This window comes from Neltuma alba, unplaced genomic scaffold, assembly GCF_004799145.2.
Source record: "Neltuma alba isolate B1F8T4 unplaced genomic scaffold, ASM479914v2 tig00007320_pilon, whole genome shotgun sequence".
In the NCBI taxonomy this organism is placed as follows: domain Eukaryota; kingdom Viridiplantae; phylum Streptophyta; class Magnoliopsida; order Fabales; family Fabaceae; genus Neltuma; species Neltuma alba.
The window spans coordinates 1-19,433 of record NW_021634750.1 but is presented as its reverse complement, the minus strand read 5'-3'; the positions used below and the strand labels follow the sequence as shown (position 1 = coordinate 19,433).

Genomic DNA, 19,433 nt, shown 5'->3' with positions numbered 1-19,433 from the left:
ACAGCCGCGGGTGACGAGAATGATCGAAAGGGGTTTTCAAAGACTGAAGGGTAACACTGGAATATTAAAAATATGGCATGGATAATTTTGTCACGATCGGAGAATATTTTCTCTCGCCCATTTTTTTTTTTGATAACAAAAGGAGACCTTAGCTAACACCTACGTGATTGCCGTTGTTAAGAGAGCAATCTGTTTCCAAAAGTTCAGCCAGTACACGATGTGGTTCATAAACCATGTGAAATCCCAGCAAACCTCCTAGACCGAGCTTCGCCAGGTGATCAGCCGCAGCGTTGCATGCTCGAGGTGTGTGTGATAGTCGAACCTCCCAATTTCTATCCATGAGGGACTTAATCGCACAGATGAGGTATAGTCCGCATGGCTCTCCTGGGTTCAGTAGATAAGAGCTCTATTACAGTCGAGGCATCTGATTCTAAGATAATTCTTCGATGTCCGTCATCCCATGCAACTTTGAGTCCATGCAGACAGCTCCACAACTCAGCCGAAAGAGCATCTCCATTGTCCATCCGACAGACAAAGCCTTTGAGGAACTCGCCCTTTTCATTTCGTAATAACCCTCCACAAGCATTAGAGTGCATCGAGTGAGAAAAGGCACCATCTACATTTACCTTGATCCAACTAGCTTCAGGTGGTTTCCAGTTTGTTGTAACAGCTCCACGTTGCACTCCTGGTTTGTTGTAACAGCTCCACGTTGCAAGCCCCTTCAAAAGAACCTGCATCTCACGTATGCCCATTACTATTGCTGAAGCGTTCGCTATGAGTACATCATTATGAAGCTTTTTCCCTTCAAAGATGATCAGGTTACGGCGTCGCCATATCCACCAACACAATACAGAGAATAGGCTCCCCCACTCCATGTTTTTCCGTCTTTTCTAGTAATATTCCACCGGACCCAATCAGGAAAATCTAACGTACAGAACTTCTTCCATGCAGTAGGGTGAACTAGTTTTTTCCAAAGCGCTCGCGTGTCATTGCACTCTCGCAGCACGTGTAGCAGGTCTTCCACCTCCTTCTTACAAACTGGGCACCTGTCATCATTACTCAGTCCTCGTTTCTTCCGAGCTGCATTCGTGAGGAGAGCTTTACGAGATGCTAGCCAAGTAAAAGTTCTGCACCGTTGGGGTATTCGTAGTTTCCATATTCGCCCCCAAGAAGCATCACTCGTTGCATCACTTCGGCTCAATTGATCATAAGCGGATTTCACAGTGAAATTACCACTACGCTCCCACTTCCATCGTATGCTAGGATTCCTCGCAGTACTGTCAATACCTTCCTCAACCTTATCCCATATCTTCTTGATGCCCGACCAGATGTTCGATCCCCTCCGCTTATAGTCAATGGTTGGCATTAGGTCATTTCCACATCTATACTTATCACGAACGATTTTAACCCATAGATCGTCACGACATTTCGCGAGTTTCCATCCTAGTTTCATGAGCATTGCGTGGTTCTGGAGGGTGGCATGCCTCAGTCCTAGGCCACCACTTGTCTTACTTCTACAGACTGAATCCCAGGCGACCAAGGAAGTCTTCCTCTTGTCAGGTGTACTCCCCCACAGAAATCCTCGATTAAGTTTATCAAGAGTTTCACAAACTGAGAGGGCAGCAGTGTAGTGTTTGCATGACATAGTTGGGGATAGCGGCAGTCACGGAGGAAATCAGTGTTGATCGCCCTGCTAACGAGATGGAATTAACTTTCCATTTGGATAATCTCTCTTTGACCTTGTCCACAGTTGCTTGAAAAGTCTCCTTGGTGGCCTTTTTGTGGATGCAAGGGGACACCCAAATATTTACCCAGATTAGATGTTTGAGTAAATCCCAAGGACCTGCTAATCTCAGAGCACCTCGTATGATTGATGTTAGAAGAGAAGCATATGTGGGTTTTAGCGAGATTGACCTTTAGACCTGAACTCCAGCAGAAAGATTGGAGACAATTATTTATCAGTTCAGCTTGTTGTAGAGAAGCTTCCGCAAACAGAAGGATATCATCCGCAAAGAATAAGTGAGAAAGTGGGGGGCCATTTTTTGTAAGCCTGATTGGTTTCCACTCTCCCCGCTCCACCCTTTCTTGAATCATATGAGCTAATTTCTCCATACAAATGACGAATAAGTAAGGGGAGATTGGGTCTCCTTGACGTACTCCTCTAGAAGATTTGAAGGACTCCGCTTTGCTTCCATTCCAAAGGAGTTGTAAGTCAGCCGTGGTAACACACGACTTAATAACTTCCATAAAATGTTCTGGTAAATTCAATTCAGTCAAGCAATTCTTCATGAAATTCCAATTAACTCGGTCATAAGCTTTTTCCAGATCAATCTTAATTGCCAAAAAACCTTTCTTCCCACGCATGGTGCGCATAGAATGAATGACCTCCTGTGCAATAATAATATTATCAGAACTGTGACGCCCCGGGACAAATCCACACTGATTAGGGGAGATGATTTGATGCATAAAATTTTTCAATCTATTTGCTAGTATCTTCGTCACCACCTTATAGACCACATTGCATAGGCTTATAGGGCGGAGGTCTCTGAAGTTCTCAGGTGGATCTTTTTTAGGGATAAGTACAATCAGCGTTCCGTTCACCTCTTCAATAGATTGGGGGTTTGCAAAAAGACTCTTGACAAACCTTAAGAACATAGGGCCGACAGTATCCCACTGATGTTGAAAGAATAACGCATTAAATCCATCTGGTCCTGGAGATTTTAGGGGCCCCATACTAAATAAAGCATTTTTTATTTCATCGTCCTCAACATCTCGGGCACAACATCTCAGATATACATCATCCACGGCCGGGTAGGAAATTCCGCAAGAGATACTTTCTCTAATCATGTTGTCTTCTTTGAAAAGGGAGGCGAAAAACAACGTTGCCTCTTGTTTAATTTCTTTAATATTATAGCACCAATTGCCCTCTTCAAGGCAAATAGCATCTATTCGGTTGGCCTTTCTCCGTCCGTTGGCATAACAATGAAAAAGCTTGGTGTTCCTGTCTCCATATATATTCCAATCTAGTCTCGCTTTTTGAGCCCACAAAAGGGACTCTTGAGCAAGGACGCCTTCAAGTTCCTTCCAGAGCTCAGTTTGTAGTTCCTCATAATAGCTTGTGTTAGAGCCACGAGCAAGAGCCTTATTCACCCCATCAAGTCTTTTCAATAGTTTAGTTTTCCGCCCTTGGATATGCCCAAATACATCTCTATTCCACCCTCTACAAGCTTCGGTGAATTGTGTGATATTAGCTTCCAATCCATCTCATTCTTCCATGCTTCTTTAACAAAATCATTAAACTATCATGTAATACCCATGACGCAATGAAGCGGAACGGTCGCTGAGGTTGTTCCCTACACAGATCAAGACGAAGTAGAATGGGGCGATGGTCAGATTTATAGCAAGGGAGATGGGTTACCTTTGCATGAGGGAAAAGTCGACACCAGTCATCATTAGCTAAGTAACGATCCAAGCGAGCTTCTGTGGTTCCTCGTTTCCAAGTAAATTGTGGCCCACTGAAGCCCAAATCCTCCACACTGCTATCTTCGTACCAAATATAGAAGTCTCGATCAGCCGAGATTTTGTTAATAGCAGAAGACTTCCTTTCAGACGCAAATAACGTTGCATTGAAGTCACCCCCAAGAATCCATGGGGCCTGTGTGGCGCTTTCAAGTCGTTGCAATTCACTCCAGAGGCTGCGTCTTGCCATAATATTAGGACAAGCATAGATAATAGTCATAACCCAAACTTCATGACGGCTGTTTTCTAATTTCAAGTGTATGAATTGTCGGTGTCTTTGGAGGACCTCCACTCTGCGTATCCCAGCATTCCATAGGCACCAGATCCCACCACTATAACCTTCAGACTCAATAAAAGTAAATGCTTGGAAGCCAAGACGGTGAATTCGTTTCTCAGTGGTGATTGTATCAGAACGAGTTTCGACTAGCGCAAGAAAGTCAAGCTGATAGTGATTCTTCAGATCCTGGACCAGGTTCGGAAATGTCTTCGCACCTGTCCCTCTTGAATTCCAAATCATGAAATTCATAAAGAAACTAAAGGGGAGTTCTGTGCTACTTTCGTGTCTAGCACCTGGACATTATCCAACGTCATCCTCATTGTTGCACCGCCGCTATTCGAGCTCGTATGGTGTTATTGGGGTTTGACTCGTCGTTTCCACCCACGTGCGGCATATCCTTTGCACTAAGTTGAGTCGATTCAGGGGTTTGCATGATGTCCATGCAATCTGAGCTTTGCCCACACGAGTTCTTTTCTAGATGAAGTGTCATTGGTTCCTGATCGGGTGGTTCCCTTTGAAGCAGCGCGAAAGAGTTGGTAGAGGTGCTGGGTTTGTCTTTTAGCTCCAGCCCATGATTCACTTTCGAGTTGAGCCTATTTTCTTTACCTCGTGACTTGGGCTTCTCATTAGTCTTTCGTTTTGAGCCCACCTTAACCCAAGTAGCAGAATTAATAATATCTTTCCCAAAATTCCTTTTCAACGTAGGTCCCACATGTGCGACTTTGTCACTTTTATCCGTTGGGGATCCCACAGATTTCGTCTCTATCTTCGGCTCATCCTTTGCTATTATCCTGTGCTGATTTTTTGCGTTATTTCCCATTGCAAATCCCTTTTTATCCGCTCCAATAACTCCCCTCCGAAAATCTCGTTTCACTAGCATCTGCGGCCCTAAGTGGTTGGTGGTCGTCGCCGTCACGGTGTTCCTCACGGATCGTTGTTCCAATCCAGGCGGGCTATCCTTCCGAGCAGCCTGATCCCCAGAAGACGTTACTTGCTCGCTCTCTTTCTTGTTTGCTTCATCCGACAAAGAGCCTCCCTCATCTGGGGAAGTGATAATCTCAGGACAGCCGTGTTGTTCATGACCGTATCTCCCACAATGAAAACAGACCTGATGGAGCCCTTCATATACTATCTGTCGATCTTCTCCCCAGGCCGTGAAGGCAGGCAATAAGGGTTTTTGCAAGTCAATTTCCACGCATATCCGGGCAAAGCCTCCCTTATCATATATGGATGTGGACCTGTCCACTTTAATTGTACGTCCCACCATGTTTCCAATAATCCCCAACGATTCCACATTATAGAATTCCATCGGAAGGTCTGGTATTCGAATCCAAGCCGCAATGCGTCTCTGGGTATCAGCCTTCCACGGGTTAAAATTAGGCCTCCACCGTTGCACCAGCAAATAATGATCATCAATCATCCAAGGTCCCTCCTGAAACGCAAAATCTCGGTCTTCCCTACTAGTGAATGAAATGATGTAATAATCATTACTGAGCGGAGTAACCTTCATTGGGTGTTGCGGTTTCCACATTCGTCTTACTCTATCAATGAGAATATGTCTTGGAACTTGTATACCCAGGAGCTTAATTATCAGCGAATTCATCCAAGGTTGGCACCACGCCGTGTATTGTTCGGTCGACACAGAAAGCACTGGGTATTTCTGCTTCCCTGCATGGTCTTCAATTTCCTCCCCATCTGAATCTTCCTTTCTTTTACTCGAGTTAGCCTCAGCATTCATTTTTGCATAGAAGCCCTTCCACCCATTTACGATGTCTTCATTCCCATCATGATTCACAAGGTATCCCCCACAACCTAGGGAGAGAAGCTTTTCCTTATATGACGAGGAGTTGTTTCTCCGATCTTCATTGATAGGCATTTTGCTCCTCTTTATTCCCTCTCCTATCCCTCCACTACCAAAGACAAAAGGCATAGGCCCCTTGTTCTGATCCGGCCCCTGGTTCCCAGCATGACCTCCGCCATCTTCACCAGTCTCTTTACCTCCATCACCGCCATCTTCACAAGAAGCCATTTCTCTCGCCCATTTTCGGGGGAGAGCAAAGGGGACTGAACCAAACGCGCTTTTCCTCCCCCAAACCTCACTTTCCCTCCAAAAAAAAAAATTCAACCAAACAATGGGCAAGTGTAATGTAGGTCCGCCTATGGTTAGTTCTCACTTTTCAGCTGTCTTTCAGGTCTCTACGATTTGCATACGGATATGAAGGATTTGCAATTTAGCTACAAAGCTTCAACTATTGCAACACCGCCCCATATGACACAATCCGGTATATGTCTCTTTTAACAAAGGAAAGATTATTAATCCACTTATTTTCTGGCCCCGAAGATTGAAAGAGTCATAAAGCTGTTTGCCGCTCTTTGCTCTTCATCTTTATTTGACTTCTGATTGTTCTGAATCTGTTGCTTTTAAACTTTCTCTTTGGCTAAACTAAGATCATGACTACGTATGTGTGTTTGGATGGGGTTAATTCCTGAGGGACCTGCATCCTGTCATGTTTAGTGACAGAGTTTATAGCACTTACCTGAGATTTGCAATATATATATATGTGTGTGTGTGTGTGTGTGTGTAGACAGACACACAAGATTACCACTTAGCAATGTTAAAACACCAAAAATTTGGGTCTCAGTCTGTCCAAAATAGAGGCACTCTCTCTCTCTCGGATATTCGCGAACAATCATGTACACGCACGGGAACGAGTGGGAGAGTTGCCCAGCACATAAGAGTAATAGAAATTAAAAAAGAAAAACTGGACACTATAATAACCATTAACTACATGATTTTGAATTGAAACCTTTTACATAACAGGTAAATGACAATGCATCTATTCTCCGTCAGTTGGTTTAGAAAAACAAGACGCAGAACTTCTTATCATTTCCAGATTGATCAAGGTTGCTTTCAAAAAATTTTTATAAAGTGTTTTAGCTTGTCTCTTTTCCGGAATGAAGTTTATCTGTACTTCCTTCGAACTTGGAAGGAAAATAAATGCGAAAGGTGAACAGTGTGTAATTTCTTGGTTGCATGCATTCTGTTTATTAGGATTAAGATTACAATTCAAATCATCTTTACTGAAGATCCTGTGCTTCCAACTTTCAACGGAGTGCTTTCCTTACTAAAATGAGGGAAACGGAATGGGATTCTTGCTATTCATTTGTATGCATTCATGGATTTGTTCATTGTCTTCATGGTGTAATATGAAACTACCTCTTCTGCTTAGCCCTTTTTTCACCCTGATGCTTTTGATGCATATCACATACGCTCCGATCCTTAACTGAAGTTGTCTTCACCCTGTCCTCTACAGCGGTAGATTGATGCTGATATTCATTAAATTTTTTAATTTTAAAGCTCTACAGAATGCTTCAGAGTTCAAATATTGATTCGAGCATTTTTCATATGTCCATCGTTAATCTTACTGCAGGTAGCATTGGAGTCTGTTTGATGAGAAACACTTGGAAAGAGGAACAGCACCCATCTTCCATCAATTTTATCTCCACTTTCCTCAGCGCAAATTCTTTTCGCCTTAATTTTGTCCCAATTGCCCCGGTAACGGCCAATTCTTTGTTGAGTTTCTCCCCCTTGTTTCAACACTGGTTCATCCCTGAAATTTGAGGAGTTTTCCTGTAGGACTTTATTTTCAATTGTGGCGGTTTGTCTGTTGCCTTCATTTTTGTGACAAGTTGGGATCAAAACAACGCGTCTCCAATCTTCAGCAGGTGATGAGACTGCAAAACTTGGAGTTTTTACTTCTCCGTGAGAGTTTAGAGCTACATGTCTGATTTCCCATGCAGAATTCAGAAACTCAAGATGCAATTCGCACGTTTTTATGTCGTCATCATCCTCCCAGAGAAGGAGCAAATTGAATCATTTTTTCGAGCATACTTCAAGTGAGTTCCGAAATATATTGCTACAATTGACCATGGTTTTACTATGGCTTTAGTGTCCATTTGAATAAACGTGATTTTAAAAAAGTCTGGCTAAATGCGATTTCTATCTGGAGATTTTTTTTCCCCCCAAATAAGTGATTTTGGTAGAAATAATTTTGTTCTGATTCTATATATTTTAACTATTTTTGGATATGTGATTACCAAAAAGGATATGATATGATAGTTACACTTTGAGGATTGTTAGAGAGATTTGGTTAGATTTTATATTTTGATGTTAAATTTTTTAATTCGAAATACAACGAATATAAATAATAATTATTAAATTATATTTTTAAAAAATTATTCTAAAATTAAAATTAAAATAATTATAATTACATATTAATTTTTTAATTTTTAAATTTTAAAATTTACCGGCAAAATAAAGGAGTACACTTTTACCAAATCCTGGCGTGGTCTTAGAGGGTAAATGAGGCTTTATCCCAGAAGGGGGGGACATGGAAGTAAAATCAAACAGTATTTTTTTAATATGAAAAAACCAGGCAGTGTTAAACCAAACAAGCTCCTAATTATGATATAACTATCATGGGATGGCTGGTGGGAATTTGAAGATTCGATATGGTGATTGCCAAGCCAACTTTTGTGCCAGTTCAAGACTTGGAGATGGGCTTTGAAAAGATGGTCAAAGTAGCTCATGCTTTGGGAGGTTTGATCTCATTACCGGAACTAATCACGGTGTGTTGATCCAATTTATATTTGTATTTCTTATTTCTTATTTCATGCATGGCAAACGGAGTGCAGTGTGCAAGCAGCAGAAAATTATAGAAAAATTGAAGGCTGAGGTCAGTTGCACTTGCCCGACTCATTTACTTAACGGAAGTCCGTAACTATCAGGCTATCAGCTGATGTCTGACTCTTCTGTTTGTTCATGAAGAGGAGGCAATTAGTACAAGGAATGGACCAATACCTTAAAGTGATTACATCAATTCCCGGCATTGACAGTCATGATGCAAATGCGGTAAATATCTAACTTATCCCACTTTGCTAAAGCGCAGGACTCTTGGTTAAGTAGAGTTATCGAACTTGCTTAGGATGGTGCAAAAATCACAGATTGCTTTCTTTTTGAAACCGATATTCGCAACCAGGAGACAAGGTTATGTTATCACTGATTAAATCGTACTTAGTCATAGATTAGACCTTCAGTTGTTTTCCTATTTCTTATTCTGGTCGCTCGATTCAGCTTTGTCAAGCCATTGGTTCTGTCCAAGCAATTGCCAAAGCATCAAAAGAGCAAATTCTAGAGAACACGGATCTTTCAACTGACAAGGCCGAGATTATTTCCAGGTTTTTTAGGGACCCAACATTTTACTCCAGTCCCAAAATCAACTAATAACTACGGGCTTAAAGTTAGTGTTAGTGTTTTTTTGTTTTTCGCTTTTAGCTTTTGGGTGATCAGCCAGTGTTTTTCACCCCATTAATATATAATAATTGACTGTCGGCACTGTTTATATGTAGGAAGGGTCACGCGGTCGTCATCAGTCAACTCAAATATCCATAGACTTTTGCAGATCATAATTCCAGCCTTCCACTTGTTGGCTGACATGAATCATGAGCAAAATAGCATCTGTTCATAACGTTTTGCCTCTTGTGACTATGCAGCTCTTCGTAGTTTCTTAAGTCGTAATTTGAGGTTTGTTGGTTGGACGAAATTTTGCTTGGGCTTGTCTCGTACAGTGTTCAGTTTGATGGAGTGGATGGTGGATATTGGAGAGATTTTAATGATTCTTCCAAACCGCTTACTTTTAAAGGAGAGGGGGAGGAAATTCTATTAATACGATATTTGCTTCATTAGGCAGGGGTGATGGGAAATTTCGTCAAGGGAAATCAGGGAAGAAGATGAGGGTTTTGTAATTATCAATAAATAATTGTTAACAATAAATCAATACAAAATTTAAATGATAGAAAGATAATTATATAAAATATCATATAAAAATATATCACCAGTATTTTGCTTTCTTCATGTCAATGGCCAATGGCCATCCTAGAGGGAGTTTGAGGTTTAATAACAACGTTACGGCACAAATCCAAACCAATAAATTATATTACTTTTAGTCTTATTTATAAGAGTTAGTTAACTAATTTGAAGAGATTAAAGAAAAAAGTTAAGTTAGTTATTTGTAATAAATAGGTGTTGTTTTTTAAAATATCCTTACTAATCAAGTATATTGGTTAGAACTACTATTGTTAAAAGAATTATATTGAAAAAAATACATAAATATGATGGATAAAGTAGATTAGGATTTTATATTTAGAATTAAAATAAAAGTTAAATAAGGTTTTGTATTAAAAATCAAAGGTAGTAAAACCCTTCATCTTGGTCAACTATCCTTCTTAGGAGTATTTAAATGGAAATCAAACTATGATTTTAAAAATAATTTTATAATATACAAAATAAATATGTGAATAAGTTTATTTTGATTTGTAGAAAAGTAATTTTAAAAAGCATTTTTAATGTTAAACAAGAACTATTAATTTTGATTCACATTTTCAAAATTCAAATTACAAAATATCACTATCCTTGATATTTAGTACTATTTATGATTCTTAATATAAGAGCTAATTTAACTTTTAATTTAGTTTTAAATAAGATATTCTAATCAATTTTGTTTCTCATATTTATTTCTTTATTTTAAAATAGTCTTTATAGTAATTCTTTAGTTAATGCATATGATTAACACGGGTATTTTAAAAAAGATAATACATATTTATTACAAATAATCAACTTAATAAATTTTTTTAATTTACTTAAATTAATAGTAACTACTTTTTTCGGTAGAGTTTCACTACCCGGGCTTTATCGATTTATAGTGCAAAGAATTAGAGAATGACAAAAAGAAAAAAAAACGATATAAAATTTATTAATCAGTCATTTATATGCTCGTCTAATTTCTAAAATTATTCTTAAATATTTGAATATTGAGATCAAAATGGATTCCTATAAAAGTGATTGCGATGTTTGATCCAAAAGGAGAGCAACAAAATATTTGCATGGACAATGATATAAGGGGAAATTACAATCAAGTCCCATAGAAAAAAAATAATTACTAAAATGTCTTAATAACAATCTCAATAGTTTATAATGACAAGTTCTATAGTGAAAATGACAACCTCTGAGACTTGTTTTTCAATTGTATTCCTTACTTAAAACCTCATTGTAATTCTCTTATGATATAACAACGTCATGAAAATATTAGACCCACACTAACGAGGTCAAACAACATAAATTTTTATACTTTTAAGTAAGTATAACCACACCACCGGTAAAAGAGTTTATGAATAAGTATAATCACATTATAGTATAATACTACTTTCGATCCTAATTATAAGAGCTAGTTAACTAATTTGAGGAGATTAAAGAAGTAAGTTGAGTTAGTTATTTGTCCTAAATAGATGTTGTCTTTCCTAAAATATCCTTGCTAATTAAGTGTATTGGCTAGAATTACCATTGTTAAAAGAATTACTCTGAAAAAAAAAAGTATAAATATGAGAGACAAAGTGGATTGTGTTCTTATATTTATAACTAAAATAAAAATCAAACAAGATTTTATATTAAGGAGCGGAGGTAGTATAACAATAATTATCAAACATCATCAAAAATTATAATTATAATTATATTAATAACGGATATTAAGCACTGTTGGCTAAATAATAAGGAAACAAACTAACGATAGGATATAAACAAGGGAAAATTTCACTGTAGGACCGCACAAGACAATTAATTTCAAAGAGCCCCCAAAACTTTCTGAAATCTCACTGTAGGACCAAGGGGCCAATTTGATATTAATTTCACAAACGAAATGACGCCACTACCCTTAGCATCAGGTGAACCAGTCCACATGTGAACGGACTAATTCCACGTGTGAATATATGTATTTATTCTGCAAATTGGCTAGTTCCTCTTGCAAATGCGCTCTCCCGCACTTGTTTCCTCACGAACGCATGCATCAGGTGAACCAGTCCACATGTGAACGGACTGATTTCACGTGTGAATATATGTATTTCATCTGCAAATTAGCTAGTTCCCCTTGTAAATCTCCCGCACTTGTTTCCTCACGGACGCATGCATCAGGTGAACCAGTCCACATGTGAACGGACTGATTTCACGTGTGAATATATGTATTTCATCTGCAAATTAGCTAGTTTCCCTTACAAATGCGCTCTCCCGCACTTGTTCCCTCACGGACGCATTCATCAGGTGAACCAGTCCACATGTAAACGGACTGATTCCACGTGTGAACATATGTATTTATTCTGCAAATTGGCTAGTTCCCCTTGCAAATACACTCTCTCGCACTTGTTCCCTTCTACTAGGGGCAGTGTCGTCATTTCGTTTGTGGAATTAATATCAGATTGGCCCCTTGGTCCTGCAGTGAAGTTTCAGAAAGTTTTGGGGGCTCTTTGAGATTAATTGTCTTGTGCGGTCCTACAGTGAAATTTTCCCTAAACAATGACATAAGATTTTATTTCCCGTATTTATTCTTTTTCTGCCTATATTTTAATAATCGGGCTAGATTGATTGTACTATTTTCCAAGAGCTCTTCCATTTTAGATTATTCTGGTTCAGCATCAATGCCAGAGCCTCACAAATGCTTTATACAAATAAAAAAGCTTTTTACCGCTTGGAGGAGAATAAAATATTGAAGCAAAATGGCCCCATCACCTTAATAAATGCTGTTTCATAGGTCAAAAGTCAAAAACTTTATTTGCATTAACTACCCTATCAAAAAATTTAATTGAGGTCAAAATTAAGATACGAAAATGTGATTTACTTTCGATAAAAAGGGTTGACAATTTCAATTATCGTGATCATTTAAATTTAAATCTAACTAATCGCAGGATATATACAGATAAAAATTGTAAAACCCGCTTATTTTTATAATAACTCTGAAAAAAACTGTGTACAGGATTAATTTAAAATAAAAAAGGAAGCGAATACAATCAGGCAAGAGAGAACATTCCTAGTCCTATTCCTATTCTGAGCAAGCCAGCTTTTAATTTGCAGTATAGGTGTTTCGTTTCAACTGACCCTTGCTTTTTGCGCCGTCCAGTCGCGCCTGACCTGTTTTTGGTTCCTAGTGCAAAACAGTTTAAGAGTTAATATATGTTCATGCACGCACTTGATTTTTATTTCGCTCATTAATAATAATTCTGAATATATATGCATATATAATTACATTGCTTCCACAGATTTCGACGTAGAGTGATCCCTGCAAGAGATGGCCGCCGGAGATCCTAGCCCTGCGGTAGTTCCCAAGGAATACGAGGAAGAAGACGATATGTTGAAGGGAGAAGAGGCGTTCAAGACCACCAAGGTGCCGCCATGGCGGAAGCAGATAACGCTTAGGTCTCTGGTGACGAGTTTTGTGCTCAGCATCGTCTTCAACTTCATTGTCTGCAAACTCAACCTCACCACCGGCGTCATTCCGTCCCTCAATGTCGCCGCCGGCTTGTTAGGCTTCGCCGTCTTGAAGTCCTACACTGCGCTTCTCTCCAAGTTCGGCCTCCTCAAACAGCCCTTCACTCGCCAGGAGAACACTGTTATCCAGACCTGCGTCGTTGCCTCCTCCGGCATCGCCTTTAGCGGTCCGTATCTTCGTTTCTCTGCCTTGCTCCCTTTATTAGTTTTATGTCTCTCTCCGCATTCTATCTGTGTATAATCAATTTCTCCGCGGCTTAGATTCTCTAGATTTCTTAATTTCTGAAAACGTTTCACTTGATCATCGCATGTTTTTCATATGTATGTCACGGTTAGCGCAGTGTGCGTCAATTTCAAAACATCAAAAAGATCTATGTTTGATGTATACAACAATTTAGTTGATTGCCAAGATAAATAGGATTTCATTCAGGCAATTAAGTAACCTATTCTTCGTGTGATATGAATGTACTTATGGCTTCTGAATACAAAAATGACGAACGCACGCAATTACTTACTATGGATTTTATTACGTGCATTGAGACTTACTTGATTGATTTCTTAACTTCAGAAAATGATATGCGTCACTCTTTCAAAGTTACAATTATATATGAACATGATGGGTTATTTAAAGGAAAACAAAACAATCTTAGTTGAGGCTATCATTTGTGTGTGTGTCTCTCTCTCTTTCGTTAAGAGCATTCAAATTTGATATACATTCATTTTGGCTATCCAATTTTTTTTTAGTTTAATATCGGAGTTGTAAAAATTAAAGGTGGCACGGCAAGTTACATACTTGGGATGAGTCCATATATTGCGGCTCAAGGAGGTGCAGCACAGAATACGCCAATCAATACAAAGACTATCAGCCTTGGTTGGATGTTTGGTTTCCTCTTTGCCGTTAGCTTTGTTGGCTTGTTCTCCATTGTCCCTCTACGAAAGGTTTGTGCTATTTTATATATACCAGAAACAAACAATATAATTCTCTGACAGTTTTTAATAAAACTAGAGACTTCTCTATTTCTTGGATATTATAGTTTAATACGAAAGGTATTGTTGAATTGACTAAATAGTACAACTTGCAATAAATTTTACATTTTACATTGACATTGATTTACCTGTTTGCCTGTAAAAAGTTTTGAAGTGCTAGAATTGGAATATTAAAAAGCATGGCGACTTTTTAAAATTAACATTGAATTGGGTACTTTTCCCAGATGATGATTTTGAAGTACAAGCTCACGTATCCAAGTGGAACTGCCACAGCTCTTCTCATCAATAGCTTCCACACTCCAAAAGGAGCAAAGCTAGCAAAGTAAGTTCATAAAGAAGAAACTTCATTGTAATAAAAACGAATTATAAGAAGTTTATTCATTTGAGTCATCCAGTTATTTGATATCACTAGCATAAACATTAATCCTGTCAATCTTGTACATATATGGATACAGGAAACAAGTCTCTCTACTCTTCAAAAGCTTTTGTGGCAGCTTTCTTTTTGCCTTCTTCCAGTGGTTCTTTGCTACGGCTGATGAATGTGGGTTTTCCAGTTTTCCGACATTTGGACTCCAAGCCTATAAGCAAAAGTATGCGTACACACACACACACACCCCTTCCGCGCACAAGTCCCATAAGAATATATGTATAAATGTTCACCATTACTGAAAATGCTAGCATATGCCATTTGCTTAATAAATCCGATCCTGTCATCAATGCATGCATCAACATGAAGATATAATTTGAAGTGATATTGCAGGTTCTACTTTGATTTCTCATCTACTTATGTGGGTGTTGGAATGATCTGCCCTCACATCATCAACATATCTTTGCTCATTGGATCCATAATCTCATGGGGTATTTTGTGGCCTTTAATTGAGCAAAAGAAAGGAATATGGTATAGCACAGATCTACCGGCTTCAAGTCTGCATGGCCTCCAAGGGTACAAGGTAGATTACACATTATAACAACAATTGAAAATTTTCCGGTTACACTATTATCTTGATCCTATAACATTTTAGATGCATCAGTATGTATATGATGCTTAATTAAAATATTAGGAGAGGCATGGTTATATGCCAGGCGTATGAAAACCATAGATATCTCACATCACAGGCCGAAGTTGTAGTTTCTCTTGGCTTTTATAAAATAACTATAGGATCAATATCAAAACACCGTGAAAATGCTAAAGATACGCATAGCAGCTAGGCCAAATTAATGATTCCTGAAGGAGGGAGTCCAGGATTTCTAATCAGAATTGCAACTTGACAGGTATTTGTAGCAATTGCCATGATACTTGGTGATGGTATTTACCACTGCGTCTCCATGCTAACCCAAACAGGTTGCAGCCTTGTAGCACAGTTCACGAAGAAGAAAGTGTCATATTCCCCACAAGGAAGAGATAGTGATACCGAGAATGAAGACAACGACGACAAAATTCGAAAAGATTACTTCTTGAAAGACCAGATTCCCATGTGGGTTGCTGGAACTGGTTATGTAGTGCTTGCAGTTGTATCCATCATATCAGTGTCCCATATCTTCCCCCAGCTCAAATGGTACCATATACTTGTGGCCTATCTAATTGCTCCAGTTCTGGCCTTCTGCAATGCCTATGGCTGCGGTCTCACTGACTGGTCTCTGGCCTCTAACTACGGCAAGATTGCCATCCTCATCTTCAGCGGTTGGGTTGGCCTTGACAAGGGTGGTGTAATTGCTGGCCTTGCTTCCTGCGGTGTTATGATGAGCATTGTTTCCACAGCTTCTGATCTCATGCAGGACTTCAAAACTGGCTATCTCACGCTCGCTTCTCCTCGCTCCATGTTCTTCAGTCAAGTAATAGGTACAGCCATGGGTTGCTTCGCGACGCCTCTGGTTTTTTGGTTCTTCTACAAAGCTTATACCATCGGTGACCCAGATGGCTCCTACCCTGCACCCTTTGGGCAAGTCTACCGTGGGATTTCCCTTCTCGGAGTAGAGGGTTTCTCTTCCCTTCCTAAGAACTGCCTTAAACTGGCTATCATATTCTTCTTTCTCGCCATTCTCATAAACATAATACATGATCTGTTGGCGCGTTACGAGACCAAGTACAAGATACATAGGTTTATTCCCAATGCCATGAGCATGGCTATCCCATTTTATCTTGGTGGTTACTTTGCCATTGACATGTGCATTGGCAGCTTAATACTCTACTTGTGGGAGAGGAAGAACAAGCAGAAGGCCAAAGATTTTGGTCCTGCCTTGGCTTCTGGACTCATCTGTGGTGAATCTTTGTGGGGTATTCCCGCGGCTATCCTGGCACTTGCTGGAGTTAGGGCTCCTATTTGCATGAAGTTTCTCTCTGCCCCTGTGAATGGCAAGGTTCAGGCCTTCTTAGATGGTGCTCGCTAGGTTTTCTTTTTTGACCAAAAGTGCTCGCTAGTTTATTGTGTTTGCAACTTAGAACTCTACCATTTCTAGCTTCTTATTCGGGTGATTAATCGATCGGTTTCGTTTTCATGTTGCTCTATGGATACTATAGTTCGTAACTTGATTTCTATTAGGAGTTTTATTTCGGCATCTTCCTTAGTTATTTGATTAATCATTCGGAATCAACATTGTTTAATAATATCAGCTCAATTTTTTTCATAAATTCTGAATAATAAGCATTATATAAATGAAAATATTTAATGTACAAAATTGCACTTGAAGATATATTGTTTTTCAATCTTCAAAAATTTTCAAGCTTTGTGATTAAAAATTAAAGAAGTTGAAGTCGAGTTAAAATTGTAGTATTATCGTTAATTTCTTAATTTTGTCCTAACAAATTAATTTTTAAATTAACTGGACGCTTTTTTTCTGTATATTGCTTCTAGACGTTTGTATTTTACAATTTAGAAATATAGTGTAACTTTTATAACTTTATATTGAGTGGTTGTGATTGTGATTGTGGTAAGGAATTTTAATATAATTCACAATTTCGCATGTGTTGATTTGTCTCTGAGAAGGTCGAAAGTAATACGTATTATAAAGTCAGCACGTGCATTATCCGTTACTTAGGGTGTGTTTGGATAAAACCAAACCGTGGTTTGGAGAATAGTTTTTGGAAAATAGATTTTGTGAAAAAGTGATTTTGAGAAGTGAGAGTGTTTGGATGACATTTTACCAGAAACACTTTTTATATATGAAAATTACCAAAAAGGGTATAAGTTAATATAATACTTATATAAGGGATATTTTTATAATATATTTTGATTTGAAGAAGTAAAATTGTTAATGAAATAATTTTTACTCACATAATTAATAATTTATAAGATAATATAATTAATAAATAATTAATATGTGTATATATATTTATAAAACATAATATTAAATATATTTATAGAAAAAATGATTTTTTTTGGCTAACAGAAAAATAATAAATTTTTTTTAAGATTTTAAACATGAAATCCCATAACATTTTTTCACAACTAATTTTTGTAATAACAAAGTACCTCCGATGTTTAATATAATTAATTAATTAATTGTCACCACATATATATATATATATATTCATAAAACATAATAGTAACAATATTTTTGGAGAAGATGAATTATTAAAATAAGTAATAATTGGCGTGAGAATATAAGATTTAATGTTAATAAAAGGAATATAAATAAAGAAGTGTCATAATAATTAAGATGATGTATCGATACAGAGTATTTGTAATAGGTTTTTTTTAACTACATATTACAATCTATGATAAAAGAAAATAAATAAAACATGACTACTCTTTTTTTTTTTTTAATGTCACTCATTTTTCTATCGCAGAATCTATTAAACTCTTCACTGAAATGCCTCGTTCCTTTGTTCAATACTTCCTCCCAGGTTAATCCATGAAGCATGTTATAAGATGTGAAGTTCGCCTCGCATCGTTCCATTGGGTTCAGTATGCGATTTGACAAGTTCTTTTGGAACCCCACAGATTCAAAGTCCTCAAATAAAGTTTTTTTCAAGAGTGCTTCTAGGTAGAAAAGCAAGCTTCTGGGGTTCTTGGCGGATGAGATTTTTATATCATAAGGTTGAAGAAGAACGGAGACTCTCTCGTGAACTTTAGCTCCCATGTGCCGGAGCTGCAGAGTGAGAGAACGGCTGAGAAGCCGGACTGAAGACCGAGATTCAGAGACAGAGCACAAGAAACGTTCGACGACGGTGTTTTGGTGGCTGATTTGACGAGAGTTTTGAGGATTCTCCATTCTGTAAGGCGACGAGTTGCTGCATTCTTCAAGTCCAGATTTCAAATTCAGGCAATACAGCTCTAGTTTGTTGAGTTTCTTCTCTAATTCAAGCACGGAGTGTTTGAGCGTCGAAGCTTCTAGAAGAGCCTCGTCCCTCTTTCAAGTTGCCTGAATCAGTTTGTGAGATAGCTCCGCCACCGTAATTTTCCACTGCTCTTCTCTCGTCATCGCCGTCGTCGTCGACGGAGCCCCGGTGGGCTTGGGACTCTTCCGCGTCAACATGAAGAGAATGGACTTGAAAATCCCATTCGGACTTGCCAACAACGACAAGTGCTTGTTTGGTCCGTTGTTATCGAAAGGAATGACGGAGTTTTTCTCCCGCCCGTGCGCCCGGCACTTGTTGCACAAAACGGAGCCATCTTCTCCGTCAACGGAACCTTCAGACTCAGACCGTTTCCGGTGATTGGATTTCCCACTACTCTTTTCTTATAGCATCCGTAAAACGGGTTTATTATCTCTCCCTCTCTCCCTCTCTTTTCTCTTCTTTTCTTATAGCGGAAGAGTGATCGCGACGCGAGCAGAGCACAGCGAAGAGAATCGTGAGCACAGCAGAGCGAAGAGAATGTGCGAGCAGAGTAGTGAAATGCCGTTGCCTTCAATTATTGGGTGTCGACCAGCTGCAGATTACAAGGGTCTTTTTGGGTCAAATGCCGTTGCCTTCATATATTCAGCCAGAAGCGAGAATTTCTTGCTTCTGATGAAACCATGGTTTCACCGGTGGAAACCATGGTTTCAAGCAGGACCACGGTTTATGCAAAATGCCTGTATGTTTGGATGACATTTTGTGCAAACCATGGTTTGGCCTTCCAAACCATGGTTTCCAGTGTCGTCCAAACAGGGCCTTAGTGCAAGACTCGTATTGCGGCAGATGCTTGTCAAAAAGCATTTGTGACTAATTGAGGTTTGTTTGAATTAGCGTGGGAGAAGTTACTTTTTTTCAATTTGATTTTTATAAAAGTTAGATAGGTAAAAATCAGGTAGGGTAGTGTAATTGATTTATTTGAATTGATTTTTATAAAAAAAAAT

General features: G+C 38.6%; 2 protein-coding genes and 1 pseudogene across 2 annotated transcripts; 2 read left to right on the top strand and 1 right to left on the bottom strand.

Moving 5' to 3' along the window:
- The first annotated feature begins 12 nt into the window (after positions 1 to 12).
- LOC114752293 (protein PARTING DANCERS) lies at positions 13 to 9,587 on the top strand. Its single transcript, XM_028941027.1, has 9 exons — positions 13 to 50; positions 5,989 to 6,078; positions 7,228 to 7,352; positions 7,434 to 7,522; positions 7,598 to 7,693; positions 8,302 to 8,396; positions 8,492 to 8,532; positions 8,625 to 8,708; positions 8,931 to 9,587. The coding sequence occupies exons 1-9, from the start codon at positions 20 to 22 to the stop codon at positions 9,078 to 9,080; spliced, it is 801 nt and encodes a 266-aa protein (XP_028796860.1). The 5' UTR covers positions 13 to 19; the 3' UTR covers positions 9,081 to 9,587.
- A 3,379-nt stretch (positions 9,588 to 12,966) lies between these two features.
- On the top strand, positions 12,967 to 16,541 carry LOC114752294 (probable metal-nicotianamine transporter YSL7). The gene is made up of 6 exons (XM_028941028.1): positions 12,967 to 13,333; positions 13,939 to 14,105; positions 14,378 to 14,475; positions 14,609 to 14,743; positions 14,914 to 15,103; positions 15,426 to 16,541. Exons 1-6 carry the CDS (start codon positions 12,967 to 12,969, stop codon positions 16,539 to 16,541), a joined length of 2,073 nt encoding a protein of 690 aa, XP_028796861.1.
- A 234-nt stretch (positions 16,542 to 16,775) lies between these two features.
- On the bottom strand, positions 16,776 to 18,827 carry LOC114752296 (IRK-interacting protein-like; annotated as a pseudogene).
- Between the last annotated feature and the right edge of the window lie 606 nt (positions 18,828 to 19,433).

Bases quoted from the DNA above. Each gene is read 5' to 3' on its own strand.
- LOC114752293 (XM_028941027.1), top strand. From the start codon at position 20: ATGATCGAAAGGGGTTTTCAAAGACTGAAGG. The intron at 7,353-7,433 runs GTAACGGCCAAT...GTTTTCCTGTAG, and splicing joins ATTTTGTCCCAATTGCCCCG to GACTTTATTTTCAATTGTGG. The intron at 7,523-7,597 runs GTGATGAGACTG...TTTCCCATGCAG, and splicing joins GCGTCTCCAATCTTCAGCAG to AATTCAGAAACTCAAGATGC.
- LOC114752294 (XM_028941028.1), top strand. From the start codon at position 12,967: ATGGCCGCCGGAGATCCTAGCCCTGCGGTAGTTCCCAAGGAATACGAG. The intron at 14,106-14,377 runs GTTTGTGCTATT...TACTTTTCCCAG, and splicing joins CCATTGTCCCTCTACGAAAG to ATGATGATTTTGAAGTACAA. The intron at 14,476-14,608 runs GTAAGTTCATAA...ATATGGATACAG, and splicing joins AAAGGAGCAAAGCTAGCAAA to GAAACAAGTCTCTCTACTCT.